At 68.5% G+C, this 17,016-nt stretch overlaps 3 protein-coding genes across 10 annotated transcripts; 2 read left to right on the forward strand and 1 right to left on the reverse strand.

The window, feature by feature from the left end:
- Positions 1 to 3,038: 3,038 nt before the first annotated feature.
- On the reverse strand, positions 3,039 to 7,122 carry FBXW5 (F-box and WD repeat domain containing 5). Its single transcript, XM_020888390.2, is given in 10 exon segments — positions 3,039 to 3,200; positions 3,203 to 3,378; positions 3,463 to 3,675; positions 3,747 to 3,894; positions 4,090 to 4,507; positions 4,582 to 4,730; positions 4,872 to 5,046; positions 5,350 to 5,507; positions 5,730 to 5,945; positions 6,922 to 7,122. Coding segments are annotated over 9 exon segments (1,695 nt in total). The 5' UTR covers positions 5,923 to 5,945; positions 6,922 to 7,122; the 3' UTR covers positions 3,039 to 3,135.
- Positions 7,123 to 7,241: 119 nt separating this feature from the next.
- C8G (complement C8 gamma chain) lies at positions 7,242 to 11,745 on the forward strand. 7 transcript variants are annotated; one of them, XR_011483795.1, is made up of 10 exons: positions 7,242 to 7,347; positions 7,537 to 7,693; positions 7,928 to 8,015; positions 8,099 to 8,235; positions 8,340 to 8,410; positions 8,478 to 8,585; positions 8,813 to 8,914; positions 8,997 to 9,035; positions 9,115 to 10,106; positions 11,452 to 11,745. XR_011483795.1 is itself a non-coding variant. In XM_070456147.1 (9 exons), exons 1-9 carry the CDS (start codon positions 7,332 to 7,334, stop codon positions 9,126 to 9,128), a joined length of 732 nt encoding a protein of 243 aa, XP_070312248.1. In that variant the 5' UTR covers positions 7,242 to 7,331; the 3' UTR covers positions 9,129 to 11,745. The 7 variants fall into 7 exon arrangements, 5 of the variants coding, with proteins under 5 accessions (XP_070312248.1, XP_020744051.1, XP_070312250.1 ...); XM_070456147.1 differs by having other exon boundaries at positions 9,115 to 11,745; XM_020888392.2 differs by lacking the exon at positions 7,928 to 8,015 and having other exon boundaries at positions 7,584 to 7,693; positions 9,115 to 11,745.
- A 1,540-nt stretch (positions 11,746 to 13,285) lies between these two features.
- LCN12 (lipocalin 12) lies at positions 13,286 to 16,590 on the forward strand. 2 transcript variants are annotated; one of them, XM_020888475.2, is made up of 6 exons: positions 13,286 to 13,487; positions 13,793 to 13,926; positions 15,176 to 15,255; positions 15,334 to 15,450; positions 15,564 to 15,665; positions 16,467 to 16,590. In XM_020888475.2, exons 1-6 carry the CDS (start codon positions 13,371 to 13,373, stop codon positions 16,493 to 16,495), a joined length of 579 nt encoding a protein of 192 aa, XP_020744134.1. In that variant the 5' UTR covers positions 13,286 to 13,370; the 3' UTR covers positions 16,496 to 16,590. The 2 variants fall into 2 exon arrangements, with proteins under 2 accessions (XP_020744134.1, XP_070312258.1); XM_070456157.1 differs by having other exon boundaries at positions 13,288 to 13,487; positions 15,334 to 15,437.
- The last annotated feature ends 426 nt before the right edge of the window (positions 16,591 to 17,016 follow it).

Here is a 17,016-nt window from a genome sequence, read left to right on the forward strand (position 1 = left end):
GTCTGCTCATTCTGACACGCTCAGCACCTCCCGGCGCCCCTTTCCCATGGTTCTGTGAGAGCCGGCTATCTGTGCATTAGACTCTGGACACGGACTTCATCTGGTCTGGGGCTGGTTAGCCTCAGGCCCACGGCCCCACTGCAACCTGTGGGCTGGACCCCACCTCTGCTGCACCCCCCATGCCCGCCTCTCTGGACGGACCCCGTATGTGCCCCACCAGCCCTGCGGGGGGACACAGACCCTCCTCTCTGGACGGACCCCGTATGTGCCCCACCAGCCCTGCGGGGGGACACAGACCCTCCTCTCTGGACGGACCCCGTATGTGTGCCCCCAGCCCTGGGCGGGGACGCAGACCCTCCTCTCTGGACGGACCCCGTATGTGCCCCACCAGCCCTGGGGGGGCACACAGACACTCCTCTCTGGACAGGCCCGCGTGCACCCCCAGCCCTGGGGGGGCACACAGACCCTCCTCTCTGGACGGACCCCGTATGTGCCCCACCAGCCCTGGGGGGGCACACAGACCCTCCTCTCTGGACGGACCCCGTATGTGCCCCACCAGCCCTGCGGGGGGACACAGACCCTCCTCTCTGGACGGACCCCGTATGTGTGCCCCCAGCCCTGGGCGGGGACGCAGACCCTCCTCTCTGGACGGACCCCGTATGTGCCCCACCAGCCCTGCGGGGGGACACAGACCCTCCTCTCTGGACGGACCCCGTATGTGCCCCACCAGCCCTGGGCGGGGACGCAGACCCTCCTCTCTGGACGGACCCCGTATGTGCCCCACCAGCCCTGGGCGGGGACACAGACCCTCCTCTCTGGACGGACCCCGTATGTGCCCCACCAGCCCTGGGGGGGGCACACAGACCCTCCTCTCAGGACAGGCCCGCGTGCACCCCCAGCCCTGGGCGGGGACGCAGACCCTCCTCTCTGGACGGACCCCGTATGTGTGCCCCCAGCCCTGGGCGGGGATGCAGGCGCTGCTCTGAGTCACCAGGCCTTGGGGCAGCCCCACCACCGAGGGGCTCCTGGGCTTTGCAAGCCCCTCACGGGTTGTTTCTCAAGCCGCTCCCTCTGGTCTGGTTGCCGGCCCCCGTCTGGCCCCCAGCCTGGAGCCTGGCGCTTGGGCCCTGACAGGCAGGCCTGTCCTCCAGCCGCTGCGCCTGGGGCCACAGAGCCCCCGGAGGCCGCCCCGCCTCAGCACTCAGTCCGCTGTGCGAGCCCCCTTCCCGCCCCTTGGTAGGCTGGCGGCCGTGCTGCAGGCCCAGCGATCGGAGGTGGGCGCTGGGGAGAGGTGCGGTCCTGGGGCCCAGCTGCCCCGCTGCCCTCTGCAAAGCCTGGGCGGTGGGCCTGCGCCTTCAGCTGCTGCCCACTGAGCTTGCTCTCAGACCTCTGCTCGCCCCTGGGGACAGTGTCCTCAGAGCCACCTCCCAGCCCCCTGCTCCCATTCTCCTGGCAGGTTTCCGCTTCTCTGCTTCCTCAGCAGCTGGGCTGGGGCCAGCCTCCTCTCCCTGCGTGAGGCATTTACCCGATCGCTGCACCTCTTCGCTGTCAGCTCTCTTTTAAATGTCAGTTTCTGCCTGTTCTCGATTCCTGTTCTGTTTCTGCCTTACAGATTTTGTTTCCTTGACGGCTTTCAATTAAACATATCCCCGGTTTTTTCCAGAAACTGTCATCTTGCAGCTCCTCTGGACCAGTAGCATCCATGGGGTTGGCTGGCTCCTGCCCATGGCTGAGCACAGGTCCTGGACTGTGCTCAGTGGGTCCAGCGCAGCGCACCCCGGCTCTGCTGCTGTTGGGGCCCCTTCCCAGTTCTCACGGGTCCAGCGGTTTGCAGACAAACCGAGGGATGTGGGCGCCCCGCTGCCGACGCGGCACTGGGGCTCTGTCCTTGAGGAGCCGCCGTGCTGTGGGCTGGCTGCCCCAGGCACACTGCCCTTTGGTCTGAGTCCTCCCAGGCTAGCTTACCTGACCTGTGTGCGCTGGCCCTGCCTAGCCCGTCTCCCTGCGGCCGGCTTGACTGTGAGCCCGCAGGCAACTGGGCCAGCCTCTGCTCACCACTGCCTCTGGCTGGAAGGATGTAAGGCCGCCTAGGGAGGGCCTGTCCACGTCTTTCTCGACCATCATGGTGACGGGTGCCATGTGTGGGGCTGACAGCAGTCCAGTACTGACACTCCCCATGCAGACTGCTCGGCAGGCCTGCTGCCATGCAGAGCCCCCACCCCGTGTCCCCAGACGAACACGCAGCCCTGGTGAGCCCTGGGATGGGCCGGGGCTACCCCTGCCCCTCTGCTGTGTCCACTGTCACTGCCAGGGCCCCCCGGAGGACTCCCAAGCCCTGAGCTGAGGGCTCCACCAGCACCCAGGCAGGCAGAGCTCTGGTTCCCCAACCAGCTGGCCCGCCCGCGTGCCGTCAGAGTCCTCCTGTGCCCCCTGCTGGCGGGGAGTGGACACGCAGTAAGGCTGCTCAGGAATCAGTGGCCGGGGGGCCTCGTTTGGAGGCGGTGGGGGCCGCAGCTGGGGACGTGAACTTGGGTCCCCATTGGCCGGCTCAGGGCAGCTCCAGCGTGTGGCCTGGGGCACCCCGCCCTGTCCAGCAAGCACACCAAGGGCCTGAACAGACGCCACAGCCCTCCCTGCAGAGACTGGCCAGCGCTGTGCCCGTGCCAACCGTTTATTCAGACCCTGAACAGGTGACCCGTGACATGCAGGCCCCCTGGGCTCACGGCAGCCTGACCTGCATTGCAACCCTGGCACTTGGCAGTTCCCAGAGGACGGCACCCTGGCTCCCTGGGCAAGGCTGGGCCCAGTGAACAGTGCCTGGCCCCCAGGGCTGCCAGGGGACATGTGGTGCTGACGGGCCCAGGGGAAAGGGGTGGGTGAGGAGTGGGGGGCAGGGGACCCAGTGTCCTGTGCACCCCGGGCCAGTCAGAGCGGACCCTGGCTGCCCGGCGCTGAGCCGCACAGCTGTGGGAGGCGGTGTGTGTGCGCGAGCGTGGGGGGCCAGGCCGCGCTCCCTGCGGCCTGCCGGCCCCCTTCCTAAGGCATTCCTGTGGCGAGCTGCTCTGCCCCTGTGCGGTCTGGGCCGCTTTGAGACCTGGAAAAGGGCCCCGGGCGTCCTCGGTGGGCCCCAGCGCCTCAGTGCTTCTGGCTGGCGAACCAGGAGAAGAAGGGGCGTGGGCGCGGGCGCGGGGCCTGGAGACACGCACAGTGCGGGGTGAGCGCCAGGCTTTGATGGTGGCGTCGTCGCTGGCCGTCAGCAGGAGCTCTTGCTCCTGGGGGCTGAAGACCACCGAGTTGACCACATCCTGGTGCCGCAGCTTGGCCAGGCATATGTTGTAGTGGCGGTCCCAGATGTAGCCGTGGCGGTCCTCGGCCCCACTGCCGAGGGGACAGTCTGCAGTGAGCCCGGCCGCGCCCCGCCCCGCCCCGCCGCGCCCCGCCCCGCCGGCCCCGCCGCACCACCTGGCCACGAAGTCCCTGCTGACGTCCAGGAAGATGAAGAAGCACTCGTCGTTGGGCGTGTAGGCGCGGTGCGCGCGCAGGGCCCGCTTCACCTCACGCATGGTCTTCAGGTCGAAAACCAGCAGGTCGATCTCCTCGGCGATGGGCGGCGGCTGCATGGGGTCTGCCACCACCGAGCCGCTGGGCCAGGCGCGGCTGTTCACGTACAGGTACCTGCGCCAGCACGCGGCTCGGTGAGTGCCCGCGGAGTGCCCCCCGCCCCCGGGCCACCCACAGAAGCCCACCTGTTGTCGGGGGACAGGCCCATGCCGATGATGTGTCCGTGCACGTCGATGACGTGGTCCAGCGCATCAAAGAAGGCGTCGGAGCCCCGGCCCTCGCCCAGAACGGGCCCGGCTGTGGTCATCTGGTGCGGCAGGATCTGCTTGATGCCTGCAAGGAGGTGGGGGAGGCGGCACCTTGGTGCCTGGCAGTTCCCAGACAGCTGGGCTGTTGCCTGCCCTGCACCCCCAGATCTGAACGTGTGCCTGCCCAGGGGTGAGTGGGGGGAGGTGCTGGACTAGCGCTCGGCCCCCCAGACAGAGGAAGGGGCTTTGCCCACAGACTGACCCACCCCAGGCCCCTCACCGATCTGGTGCGGCGAGTAGGTGAGGCAGCCGGTGGTGAAAATGAGCAGCTTGTTCCCGGCGGCGGCCCTGCCCTGCTCGGGGGGCTTGGTGTGGCCCTGGGCCAGCAGCTCAGCTACCTTAGTCTCCAGCGTGCTCTCTGGCAGCAGCGGCTGTGCCCGGCCCTCCAGGAGCCCATCCAGGAGGCGCCGCAGGCCCTTGGTGCGGGCCGGGCCCGGGTCGCTCTCCTCGTCCTCGCTGTCGCTGCCCAGGTCGAAGACGCGGCTGGAGTCTGTGCCGGGGGTGCCAGCGTCCAGCAGGAGGTCAGGGCTGTCGAAGCGGCTGCAGTCGGCCACCATGACGGTGCGGATGGTGCTGGCGTTGAGGTTCTGGATCTTGAAGAGCCGCTTCACCACGTTCACGTTCTCTGACTCCACGTCCTGCGGGCAGGAGCGCGGAGGTGGGCACGGGCTGCGGGAGGCCGCCGCTGGCCGCAGTGCCCGCCCACACGCACCTGGAAGGCGTTGTTGAGCCAGAGCACCGAACACGACGTGATGTCCCCGATGCGGTGCAGGTTCCCCGAGATCAAGCTGGTGTCCGTGAGCCAGCAGCCGAACACATCGTAGGGCTTGTTGCGAACCCGGGATAGCAGGGCGAAGGTGTCTGAGGGGAGCAGCAGGAAGGGGCAGGGCGGGCGGGGGCTGGAGGGGTGGGGCGCAGGTGTCTGGGCAGGGGGGTGGGGCGTCAGGGGCGGGGTGGTCGGGGGAAGAGAAGGAGGGCCGCCCGCCCCCAGCCCTCTCTCACCTAGGCTGATGACCGCAATCTCCCCAGAGGAGGAGTTGTGGGGCCCCAGGAACACCCCCGACGCCAGCAGCAGCGAGTCGTCCTGGTTAAACTGGGAGAACTGGGTGTAGCTCCAGTTGTAAGGCCGCATGTCCGCGCTGTGCATCAGCGAGATGCGCAGGTCGTTGCTCCAGATCTGGGGGGGGCCCAGCAGGCACACCTGTGAGCCCATCTGCGCAGCGCCCCTCGGCCCCTCTCCTGGCCAGTGCCCGCAAACCGCCCAGGTGGGGGTCCCTTGTCTCTGGCCTTCAGACCACCCGAGGCCTGTGGGCACGTGGTGCTCTGGCCGGCTCTGGCGTAGCTGTGCGCAGGGCCCTCTGCCCATCTGTAGGCAGTTAGGGCCACCCAGCCCCGACCTCCCAGCCCGGGCGGCCACCCAGGTTGTGACCCTCCCCGGGGGCCGCCGTCAGCCCTGACCTGAGCCCCGGGCCGCCCGCACCTTCACCGTGCAGTCCTTGGAGCAGGACGCGAACTGGCCGCCCGAGTGCGAGAAGCTGAGATGCAGGACCTGGTCACTGTGCTCCCGCAGCGTCTGCACCTCCACGCACGGCACCGCGTCGTAGAGGCGGCGGAACTCCTCGAACCAGGACGTGGCCGCTGTGGGGGCAGTCATGCTGGGGCCGCGGGCTGCAGAAGCAGGGCCCTGGCAGCCGGGGCCCCCCCCCCCCCCCCCCGCCCCCCCCAGGCCCAGCCTGGCCACCCCCGGCCGGCGCGGGGCCTGGCGCTGACCTGGGTGTCGGGGCTGCAGAAGCAGGGCCCTGCCCACCCTCCCCCGGGCCCAGCCTGGCCGCCCCGGCCGGCGCGGGGGCTGGCGCTGACCTGGGTGTCGGGGCACGTCCCGGGCCACCCGGTAGTAGCGGTAGAACTGCTCCCTCCACAGGAACTCGTCCCTGGACACGGCCCGCCACTGGCGGCACACCAGCCCGGCAGCCAGCACGTCGGCCGGGCCCAAGCTCAGGAAGATCTGGTAAACCAGGCTGTCCGGGAGCAGGGGTGTGCCCCCCTCATCCATCGTGACATTCTGCCCAGGCGGCCCTGAAACCCAGGCACAGCCCCCTTAGCTGCCGGTGGGACCAAGGAGGACACCGGCCCCCAGGCCCAGGAGAGGCACAGGGCCCGGGGCTGAGCCGAGCCAAGCCAGCCCAGTAGGTGCTCCTCCTGCCCTGCCAACTGCCCTGCTGAGCATTCCACTGGACTGAGCATGTGCGGAGGGCCGGCTGGCACGGCCTGCAGGGCCACGGAGCCAAGAGCTTCCCCAAGCCCCTCCAGACAGCCGTGCTCCTCGGACCCTGCGCTCCTGAGGTCCCGCAAGGCCCAGTGATCCCCTGAACACGCAGCTTCCGGGCCTGGCCCAGCCGGAGCTGGAGTTGCCGTGGGCTCGGGGGACCCACTGTCACCCTAAAAGTTCCCCTCCGCAGGAGGACAGGCCTTCTGGGTGGGGCCCTCTGACTTCCCCCCATAAGATCCCGGGGAGACATCTGGTCGCCAGAGCTGGTAACCGCTCCGAGGCCCAGAAGGGAAGGGTCGGTGACCCCTGTGCACCATCTCTGACCTTGCTGCCCCAGGCTTCGGAGCGGTCAGCATGGGATAGAGGTCCTTCCCAGGAGAGACTCGGGGCCGGCGGAACGGGGGCCGGCCCGGCCGCCCGTCCCAGACGCCGCCAGGAACACCAGCCGTCCCTGACCTCTGCCCTCTGGCCTGGGGGACCCCTGCCAGGTTGGCCGTAGGCCAGCGCGGACACAGCCGGGCGAGCTGGGGGCGGGGCGGGGGCGGGGCCGCCCAGCGCCCCCCGACCCTCCCTCCGAGGGGCTGCGGGGGGTGGGGCCTCGGTTCGGCCCCTCGGTCCCGGCGGCCTCGGCGATTCATTCATTGGCCAAAGACACGTCCGGGGAGCTTGGGGGCCGGGCCAGGGGTCGGGCCGGAGTGACGACGCTCTCCGGGCTAGGCCGTGAGGGCCCGGGCCGGGGTCCGGACGCCGCCGTGACTACGCTCCCCGGGCCGGCGCACTCACCGCGGCCGCCTCCGCCCGGATGCGCGGCCCCCGCCCCGGCGCCCAGCCTCAGCCCACGGACCCTCTTCCGCCCTCCGTCGACGCTCCAGCCGCCGCGTCTCTATGATGGAGGCCGCCAGGCTGATGCCACGAGCCCCGAGGCATCGATGACCGTCGAGGGCCGAGCGCCACAGCACGCGTCGGCCGTTGCTGCGCCTGCGCGTTAGGGCCCGGCGACGCGGGTCGCGCTTCTTTGTGCGCCTGTGCGCGTCCGGCCTCCGCTGGAACAGCGCCCCTGGCGGCGGAGAGGGGCGGCGGCCGTGCGCCAGGCCCGTGGGCGGGGCTGAGGGCGAGGCTCAGGGTCGCGGGTTCGAGACCGAGCTCCGGCGTTCCGCGGCCTCACAGGCAAAAGTGTGCTCCGCTGTGGGGAGATGAACGTACAAAGGGGTGAGCACCCGCCGCAGTGGAAGTCACCGGATTTGTGGACAGGGGAAAAAAAGGGAAGGTTGCTCAGTCGTGTCCGACTCTGTGCGACCCCATGAACTGCAGCCCACTAGGCTCCTCTGTCCATTAGTGGACTGTGCAGTTCATGGGAGTCTCCAGGCAGGAGTACTGGGTTGCCTTTTCTTCCTCCAGGCGATCTTCCTGACCCAGGGTTCGAACCTGGCTCTCCCGCATTGCAGGTGGACTCAGCCACCCGGTGGACAAGGACCAGAGGTCAGCTTGGACTTTGGACACGGACAAGGCGACGGGCCCCTGCCGGGAAGCACAGGGCGGAGGTCAGATGTCCGGGGTGAGGCTGGGTTCACCCGCAGGCTGAGTGGGGGGTTGCCTGGCCCAGGGCAGGGGTTTCGGCGGTGGGAGCGTGGCAGGCTTCCTGGGCGGGGCTGCTGGGCAGTGGACAGTGGACTCCGACCTGGGGCTCGACCGTCCTGGCCTGCGCCTCCTCTGGCCCTGGCCCTGTCGCCGCCGTCGCCATGCTGACCCCCAGGATCTCAGCCCTCTTAACTCTGCTCCTGGCCAGCAGCTCCCTGGGTCAGCGGGTGCGGAGACCCCCGCGGCCCCCATCTCCCATCAGCACCATCCAGCCCAAGGCCAACTTTGACGCCCAGCAGGTAGAGCTGGGCGGAGGTGGGGCAGCGGCCTGCCCGGCTCTGCTGCCCCCAGCCCTGCGTGCCCTCACACGGCCTGCTCCCAGTTCGCAGGGACCTGGCTCCTGGTGGCCGTGGCCTCCCCGTGTCGCTACCTGCAGGAGCAGGGCCATCGGGCCGAGGCCACCACTCTGCACGTGGCTCCTCAGGGCTCGGCCATGGCCGTCAGCACCTTCCGAAAGCTGTGAGTCCCAGCGAGGAGCCCCTGAGCCCACCCCAGCTGCGGCCTCACCTGGGTTGGGGTACCCCAGCCTGCTGGGCGTCCTCCCACGCCGGCCGTGCCCCCAGGGATGGAATCTGCTGGGCAGTGCGGCAGCTGTACAGAGACGCGGGGAGCCCGGGGCGCTTCCTGCTCCAAGGTGAGGCCCTGGCCGCTGGGGGCGGGTGCGGCGCTGGCGGTGGGGCTGACCCGCCGGCTCCCCACAGCCCGGGGTGCCCGCGGGCCGGTGAATGTGGTCATCGGGGACACGGACTACCGTGGCTTCGCCGTCTTGTACCTGGAGCGGGCGCGGCAGCTGTCAGTGAAGCTGTACGGTACGTCCGGGGGGCCTGGGTCCCCAGAGGCTGTTGGGTGGGCTGGGCGGGCCCTCTCCTCCCTTCCCCCTTCCCCTGCCCTTCTGCCCAAATGTGGGGGCAGAGCCGGACCGGGAAGCGGGCGAGCAGGGGTCAGATCACAGCCCCAGGCACACAGCCCAGCCCCCAGAGCGCCCTGCAGGCCCCCACCCCGTGGGTGCCCAGGAGCCCGTGTGTCCCGCATGCAGTCCGCTCGCTCCCCGTGAGCGATTCCTTCCTGAGTGCGTTTGAGCAGCGGGTCCAGGGGGCCAACCTGACCGAAGACCACATCCTATTCTTCCCCAAATATGGTGAGTGTCCCCCCACCGTTTCCGCCCGGCTCACTGCGCGCCCCCACCCCTGGCTGCCCCTGACCCCTGACCCGGCCCCCAGGCTTCTGCGAGACGGCGGACCAGTTCCACACCCTGGACGGTGAGCGGGCACCTCCAGCGGGCGGCGTGGAGGGCGGTGCCCAGGGCTCCCTCCTGGCTGCGACACGTCTGTGTTGCAGAACTGCGGAGGTGAGGCGGGCGGCTGCCCCGTGCAAGGAAGCAGCTGGCCCGGAGGTGGACCTGCCGCCCCTCATCCACCCGCCCGCCCCCCCCCCCCCCCGAAGCCGCCTCTCCCCCAGGAGCTCCGTGGGCTCTCATTAAACGCTGCAGCCTCAGCCCCTGCCTCTTCCTTTCCACCCAGGACCCCACCGGGGCGTCTGCCCACCTGTTCTGCTTCCCTGATGGGCCGAAGGGTGGGGGCCCACCTCCCAGTGCCGAGCCCTCCCCAGGGAGGTGGGGGTGGGGAACGGCTCCTGGCCAAGGCCTGGGGCGCCTGGCACCCTGCCCTCGGACCCCAGTGTCCCCTGCTCTGGCCCCCGCGCGGTGTTGGCGCCTGTCTCTCCTGCTCCCTGGCTCTGAGCAGCCTGGTCAGACACCCCGGCCTTCTCCAGAGCCCTCCCCACACGTCCCCCTTGCCTCCGCCTGAGCCCCCTCCTGGGAGGCAGGGCCCAGGGGCCCAGGGGCCCGTGGCCGAGGCAGAAAGTGCCTGGGGAGGAGCACGCGGCTTCGGGGGGGCAGGCGGGGAGCCCCCCCCACCTCCCGGGTCGGGGGTGAGCTGACACCCGTCTGAGGGGGCTGGGAGGTTGTGTGGCCCTCACAGCCTGCCCCAGGGGCGAACAGGGCCAGGCAGGGGGCCGGACTGGCCAGTAAACAGGACTGCCCCCGGGCCGAGGCCACGCGTGGAGGCGAGCAGCAGGCGCCCCTTGGGGCAACCACGTGGGTGGGCAGGAGGGGGGGCCCTGGACAGACGGGGTAACCCCCAGGAGCCCACACCCAGGGTCTGCCCACCATCACCAGCCATGAGGGACCACAAGATGACCTCTGGCCTATAGAGAAGAACTTTCTGGAAAGTGGGAGCCTTGAGGTCTGGGAAGAGATGGAGACGGTGTCCCCGCCCCGCAGCTTCTGCCTGGAGGGGCTTCTCCACGTGACCGCAGGCCGTTGGCAGAAGGTCGAGTATGGAGACAGGGCCTCCCCCGACCGACTGTTCGCCCTCCACACACGTGGGTCCCAGCCGACCTGCCCATCCCTCACCCGTGTCCCTGACAGCGGAGAGGACGCCAAAGAAAAAATGCGCAGTGCAGACCCCTGAGAAGCAGAGACCCAAGGGTGGGAGCTCTGATGGCGCACCTGCTCCATCCCCACCCCGCCCCCGCCGGGCCTGCTGGCGGGGGTTCCCCACACGGGCCCAGCTCCAGGCCCACCGCTGAGAGCTCGCCCCCTGACCTGTCCTGTGAAGCCATGGAGGATGTGGGCCAGTTCCAGCTGCCCCCAGGGCCCGCCCGCCCGCGCTCTGATGGGTCGCAGGACCCCTGCCCTGCCCCCACGGGAAACTGGCCTTCTCCCCCCCACCCTCGTCTCTCTCCCGCCTTCTCCCACATAGCACCCCATGCCGGCGAGAGCCAGGCCCACGTGACAGCTGCTGGTCGTCCCCAGGGCATTGCAGACAGCTGTGCCTGGCACACACTGCCCAGCCTGCCCCTTCCCACTGTGTCCCCCCATAAGGAGGGGCAGCCCCCCAGGCTGGGGCACAAGGTCAGGGAGGGGCCTCAGCTCGGCCAAAGCCGCTCTGTTCGGGGACCCTCGGTGTCTGCGCGATGGGCATCTCAGAGACACCCCCTGTGTGCCAGGGCCCTGCCTCTGGGAGCCAAAGTCAAAGGCTCGCCACTCCCCGACACTGGTGAGGCAGACTGGGCCTGGAGAGATGGACCCCCGCACCAGCATCCGGACCTGGGCTGTGGGGAAGGCCAGGCCGCCCTGGGTTAGCCGCAGGCCATGAACAGGAAGGATCTCCGTCTGGTCCTTGGAGAGCAGGATCGGAGACCCCTGGGCCCAGCCCCGCGTGCCCGTCCAAACAGCGGGGGGGGCGCTTGCTGGTAGGAGCCCACAGCCCTGCAAGGCCCACTGTCCACAGTGGGCAGGGACCGTGTCCCTTGGTGCTGGACTCCCAGCTGGGCAGGCAGGTGGAGCTGGCAGGAAGGGGAAGGGCAAGGACCCTGCCGAGCTGGGCACCTCGTCAAACTCGTGTCCGTTGAGTCGGTGATTCCATCCAACCGCTTCATCCTCTGTCACCCCCTTCTCCTGTAAACTTTCAAAAACTAGGGACTTCCTGGTGCTCCAGTGGCTAAGACTGTCCTTCCGACCCAGGAGGCCCAGGTTCAATCCCTGGTCAGAGGACCAGGTCCCACACGCTGAAACTAAAGATCCCTCATGCCGCAACGAAAACGGAGGATCCTGGGTATCACAAGACCCAGCACAGCCAAATAAATTTTTTTTCAATTGTTTTCAAAAACTAGGTGAGGCAATTATAGTTCTAGATGAGTCGTCTTTCCACGCGTGCTCAGTCACGTCCAGCTCCCCGCGGACACGCAACCCTGTGGTCTGTAGCCCGCCAGGCTCCTCTGCCCACGGGATGTCCCAGGCAAGAATGGTGGAGTGGGCTGCTATTTCCTTCTTCAGGGGAACTTCTCGACCAAGGGATCAAACACGCATCTGCACTGGCAGGTGGATTCTTCACTGCGCCACTCCGGAAGCACTGACCCATTTTGTGTAAAGGTGTTTATTGATTATAACTGAGCCTTGCCTTTTAATTGTAAGAGTTGGCTTTTCATCGGGCTTCCCAGCGGGTGGTAAAGAACCTGCCTGCCGATGCACCGCTCAGGCCTGGGGTGAGCGAGGATCCTGGGTCAGGAGGATCCCCTGGAGCAGGGTGTGGTGACACACTCCAGCACTCTTGCCCGGAGAATCTTATCAGAAAGAAAAACCTTGAAAAATTTAGGGAACTCTGACTGGCTGTCGTGGTCAGGGAGTCTGGATGGGCCACGCATGTCCGGCTACACTGACTCGGACGCCCCCGGCCCCCAGAGATGAGGCTGCTGCATCCCCACCCGGCGCTCTGTTTTCTGGCACGCGGCTGGTGGGAGCTCCCAGACCAGGGACTGATCCGGGCTGGGGCCGCGAAAGCCGGGAGCTGTAACCACTGGACCACGGGGCGCTCCCCGGGCTCGGCCCTTCCCGCTGGGCACCTGCTGTCCCTGCCCCCGCAGGAGCTCCGGTGGATGGGGGGCCGGCCCCTGCGAGTGGGCACAGGGCCTGGGGCGATGGCGGCACTCGTCGGGGGGCGGGCTGCCCCGTTCTGACAGGTTGCTGACCGCCCGTCTCCCCGGAGGGCCCCGTGGGCGGGGCGCAGCAGAGTGCCCGCAGCCCAGGGGGCCTGGCGCCACCTCGCCGGGTTTGGACCAGGTGGGCTCCGCGGAGGAGGATGGGCGCTCTCAGGGGGGCCACGGGCTGCCCGTGGGGGCTCCTGGAGCGCCACCCGGTTGCCGGCACGTCTCTCGCCGAGGCCAGTCTGTAAGCAGAAGAGCTGTGCTGACCGGCCAGGCCCAGGGAGGTCAAGGCGGGGGCCCAGCCCCCAGAGCCCCCACCCCACCCGGTCTAGCTGGGAGGAAGGGCCCAATGAGGGCCAGGCCCTTCCGGGAGGAGAGGAGGCAGCTGGGACTGAGCCAAGGCCTGAAGCCTTGGGCCCGGAGGCCAAGGGTGGGAGGAGGTGGCCCAGGGCAAGCTCAGGGGACGCCCACAGGTCCTTCTCATGTCTGACAGAGCCCAGCACCCGGTGCCTGGCTGGAGTGGGGAAGAGGGCCCTGTCCTTCCCCCAGGGGTGTCTGGGGCCGCCCCCGCCCTCCGCAGCTGCCCTCCAGCCCCCAGGGCCAGCGTGTGGGGGCGGCCGGCCAGCCTCCCCTGCCCCATCCTCCCCTGCCCGCTCCCGGGGGTGACTCAGGTCCACCTGGCCCTGTTCTGGCCCCGCTTTGGTCTCGGGGCTGTGGAGCCGCCTGTGGGCTGGCTGCCCCGCCTGCTCCAGGGTGAGAACGTCCTGGCCCTGAACCTCCAGGCTCCCATCTGGGACAGAGCATTCTGCCCTCTGCCTGGTGCAGCTGGGCCAGCGGGGGGAGGCCCCCGGAGGGGGCAAGGGGCGGCCGGGCCCAGGAGGCTGGACCCAGTGGGCACCCCACCTGCCCCACTGGCTTCCCACGATGCCCCCACCTCTGGTGGGCAGGGCCTGATTGGGCCCCGCCCCTGGAGCTCACCCCCAGCCAGCCCTGAGGAGGACGGAGCGGGATCACACCCCCAGGGAGGGGCGCCCGCCCGTCCGGACCATAAAGAGGTGGGCGAGTCTGGGGTTGGCAGCACGGCTGCATCCCGCCCCGTCCCTGCTGGGATGGGCCCGTGGTTGGCCCTGTGGGTGCTGCTCTACCTGCCAAGATCCCTCCAGGGCCAGAACCCACACACCCCGGCGGCCCCCAGCTCCGTTCTGCAGAGTTTCGAGGACAGCAAGGTCGGGGTCGGGGAGGGACGGGAGGCGCCCACTAGGCCCGGGTGCGGGGAGTCAGCCAGGCCAGCCCTCTCGGCACTCCCGCCATGGAGACCCCTGGCCTCCCCCACAGTCCCCACCTCTCCCTGCGGGGTTGGGGGGGGAACATCTCAGTGCCTCTGCACAAAGAGGCCCCCCTGGCCAGCGTCACAGGCCCTGCGGGGCCCGGGGTGCTCTCAGCCTCCTGTCAGCATGACCGAACACTGGAAGCTGTTGCCGAGTGCAGCAGGCAGCCATCCTGGCCCCTGCCTACCCCCAGCCCCTTGCAGTTCCAGGGGGAGTGGTTTGTCCTCGGCCTGGCGGGCAACACCCACACGGTAGCAGACAGGTCTCTGCTGAGCCCTTTCACGGCGACATTCACGATAAATAAAAACCACTTGGAAGTGGCATACGCCATGATCCGGTGAGTGAGGGGCTGGGGCCCAAACCGTCAAAAGCCAATGCCTCTGTGGCAGGTCCGCCAAGGGCTCCGGCCACACTCTCCCAGGCTTCCTTCTAACGTGATGTCCAGCACAAGCTGCTAACAACCTCACCCGGCTCTGGGGGGGCGTCCTCAAAAGAGGAGAGGCACTGACCAGATCACAGACTAGGAGAGCCCCAGGGCTGGGGGATGTCAGTTTCCGCTGAATCGGGGAGCTCAGGCACTGTGATCAGAGACTCCTCACCCGTCCTCCCTCTCCTTCTCTCAGCTCTGGCTGCCCTAGACTTCCATCCAGGCAGGTTCTCCCCTCACAGGGATAAGACAGTGGCTTACACTGACGTCCTCCTCAGGATCAAAATTCCAGAACAGAGGAAATACGTAGGCCGGCCTGGCCGTGGTGTCTGATCGACTCTCCTTGAGCCCTGCGTTCCCCTGGACCCGCTGCTGTGTCGTCCAGGGCGACAGGCACCCTGGTGGACGGGCCGGGATGGCCGGCTGGGGAGGAGTGGGGCGCTGGATGGACAGCCCTGGGGGGCACAGCCCCCTCTGGAGATGCTGAAGCCACCAGGGCCTCCTGACCCACGCGGCTCCTCCAGCAGGTCCCGCGGCCTTCTGCGCTCACCCGCCCGGAGATCTCTTTCGCTTAGGGCTCTTCAGTTCCACGATGAGACAGGAAGCTCTGGAGGCCAGCAGCAGGGCACAGAGCAGCCCCCTGCCCGGCTCCCGTGCAGGCTCAGCCACGCCAGACCCCCACCGGGGAGTCTCCAAATCCTCACCCACTCCTGATCCGTCGGGGGGCTGGTTAACTGGGGGCAGGGACCCGGTGCAAACGCCACCCCGGAAGCCGCCTCTGTTCTGTCAGTCGAGTGTGCTTACCTGGCAGGGTCAGGGTACCAGGTCCTGCCTCCCTGCTCAAGCCCAGGGTCCACCCAGAGCTCTCCCAGCCACGTCACGGCCCAGGAACACCCTCTCTCGAGCATGTGCCTCGGGGGCACTTCGGGTCTGGTTCCAGGCTGAGGAATGGTCAGCGGGTGGACCTGACGGAGGCCACAAATGGGTGGGCCACACCACATCAGAGCTCCCAGGGCTGAGGTCCCCCCTCCACGGGGCAAAGCCCCAGGTCTGCATGGGGCTCGTGAGTGGGCCCTCCCTGCGGGTCCACCTGGGGGCAGCCCCTGGGAAAGGCCCGGCCAGGTTCTGGAGCCTTCTTCCTGCCCATCCCCCTCCCCAGGGGCCAGCGCTGTGTCACCTGGTCGTACAAGCTTATTTCGAAGTCCCAGCCTGGGATGTTCTCGGTGGATCACAGTGGAGGTAAGGGGTGGGGGGCGGGGGGCGGAGGGGGCAGCCTAGGGGCGCTGGCGGGGAGGCCTGACGAGGCTGTACCCCCAGAGCCCGGGGCGGACCCCGAGGAGATCCAGGTGACCGACACGGACTACGCATCCTTCGCCCTCCTGCTCTCCAGGAGGCAGTCGGACCTGCAGAGCATCCTCAGGGTCAGCCTGCTGTGTGAGCCCCTCGCCCCGGCGCGGTCGGTCGGGGTGGGTGGGGGGCAGAGAGGCCAGTCTACATGCCCCCCGCCCCGCCGTGGCTGAATCCAGGCCGTGCTCCTCGGCCCCCAGGCAGAATATGGGCCATTCAGACCCAGCTGCTGGGCAAGTTCATCTGCCTGGTCCGGGCTCAGGGCCTCTCAGATGACAACATTGTCTTCCCGGACCTGACAGGTAATGGGCTCCCGCACCGGGTGGGGTCTGCCCGGAGCCGTGGAGCCCTACGGGGGCTCAGCTCAGCCCCACGTGTGGGGTCCCAGCTACCCCAGGGTTCAGCCTGAGTCCATATTGGGGGTCTCACCGCTCCTTGGTCTCCTCCCCACCTGGGTCCCCTTCCCCAGGGCCACCCCCTCCCCCAGGGTCTCCCTTCCCCCAGGTACCCCCAGTCCCGGGTCACCCCCTCCCACCCAGGTCCCCCCCACCCAGGCCCCCCTCCCCCAGGTCACCCCCTCTTCACGCAGGCCCCCCACCATCAGGCCCTGAGTTTCCTGCCTCTGCCCTTACACGTGATAGCCACATGCACACACAGACAGAGCTCATACTTGAACGTACACCACTTACCCACCCACGCACACACATGTGCACAGGGAGGGTGCCCTTGGGTACACACTCGCTCACAAGCATGTGCACGCCCACCACACGCCCACCATGCCTGGCCACCTGGGTCTGCAGTGGGTCTGGCCCCATGGGCACTTCCCCCCAGGAGGTCAGGCAGAGGGCAGGGCAGCCCCTTGAGGTGCCTCGGCCCCCAGCCCAGCCCCGCCCCCCCCACCTGCCTCCTCCCCTTTCCCTCCTGAAAGCAACTGTGTGAACCTGTGTTCGTGTATGTGCGTCTGCACACATGTGCATGTATGTCAGTGTGTGCACGCGTGTGTGCATGTGTGTGCGTGTGCGCGTCTGTGTCTGCCTTGGCCCCCTCCCGGCTCTGCCCCCGTCCCCTCCGGCCTCCGTCCCGAGGCTCTGTCTCTCCATCAGACTGGTCAGTCCTGCCCAGGAAATGCTGAAAGATGAAGTCACCTCACCCCCCACCAGACCTGGCCTCACTGCCCCGCTCTCTCCACCTCCACTTGCAGCATGAAATAAATGTGCTGTGCTGGGACCTAGGAGTGTGAGCAACCACGACCTTGGGGCAGGTGGGAAGGCGCCCGGGGTGGGGGCCGCCCTCGGAGCACCCATGCCCAGCCTCTGCCCACCAGGGGCGTGCGCATGAGGGTGTGAGTGTGTCTGCATGTCCTGTGGGTGGCACAGGGTGGTTCCCAGGACAAGGCCCCTCATCCTCCCAGCTCCTCGCTGGGGGACCTCAAAGGCTGCCCTCTGCCCCCTGAAGGCCCGGGGGACCTGACACAGAGACCCCAGTCTGGGGAAGGGGAGCTGCGCCTCCTGCCACGAGGGTGTGGGGACAGGGACACTGCAGGGGCAGAGACCTGCCAGCCAGGACACCAGCCCCAGTCTAAGCACCTGGGCACCGCCCCCTCCTGAGTCTCCTCCCGTCACAACCCCCGGGGATCTACCGCTAGGGAGATGT

The sequence above is a fragment of the Odocoileus virginianus genome, chromosome 2 (assembly GCF_023699985.2).
Source record: "Odocoileus virginianus isolate 20LAN1187 ecotype Illinois chromosome 2, Ovbor_1.2, whole genome shotgun sequence".
Taxonomy (NCBI): Eukaryota; Metazoa; Chordata; class Mammalia; order Artiodactyla; family Cervidae; genus Odocoileus; species Odocoileus virginianus.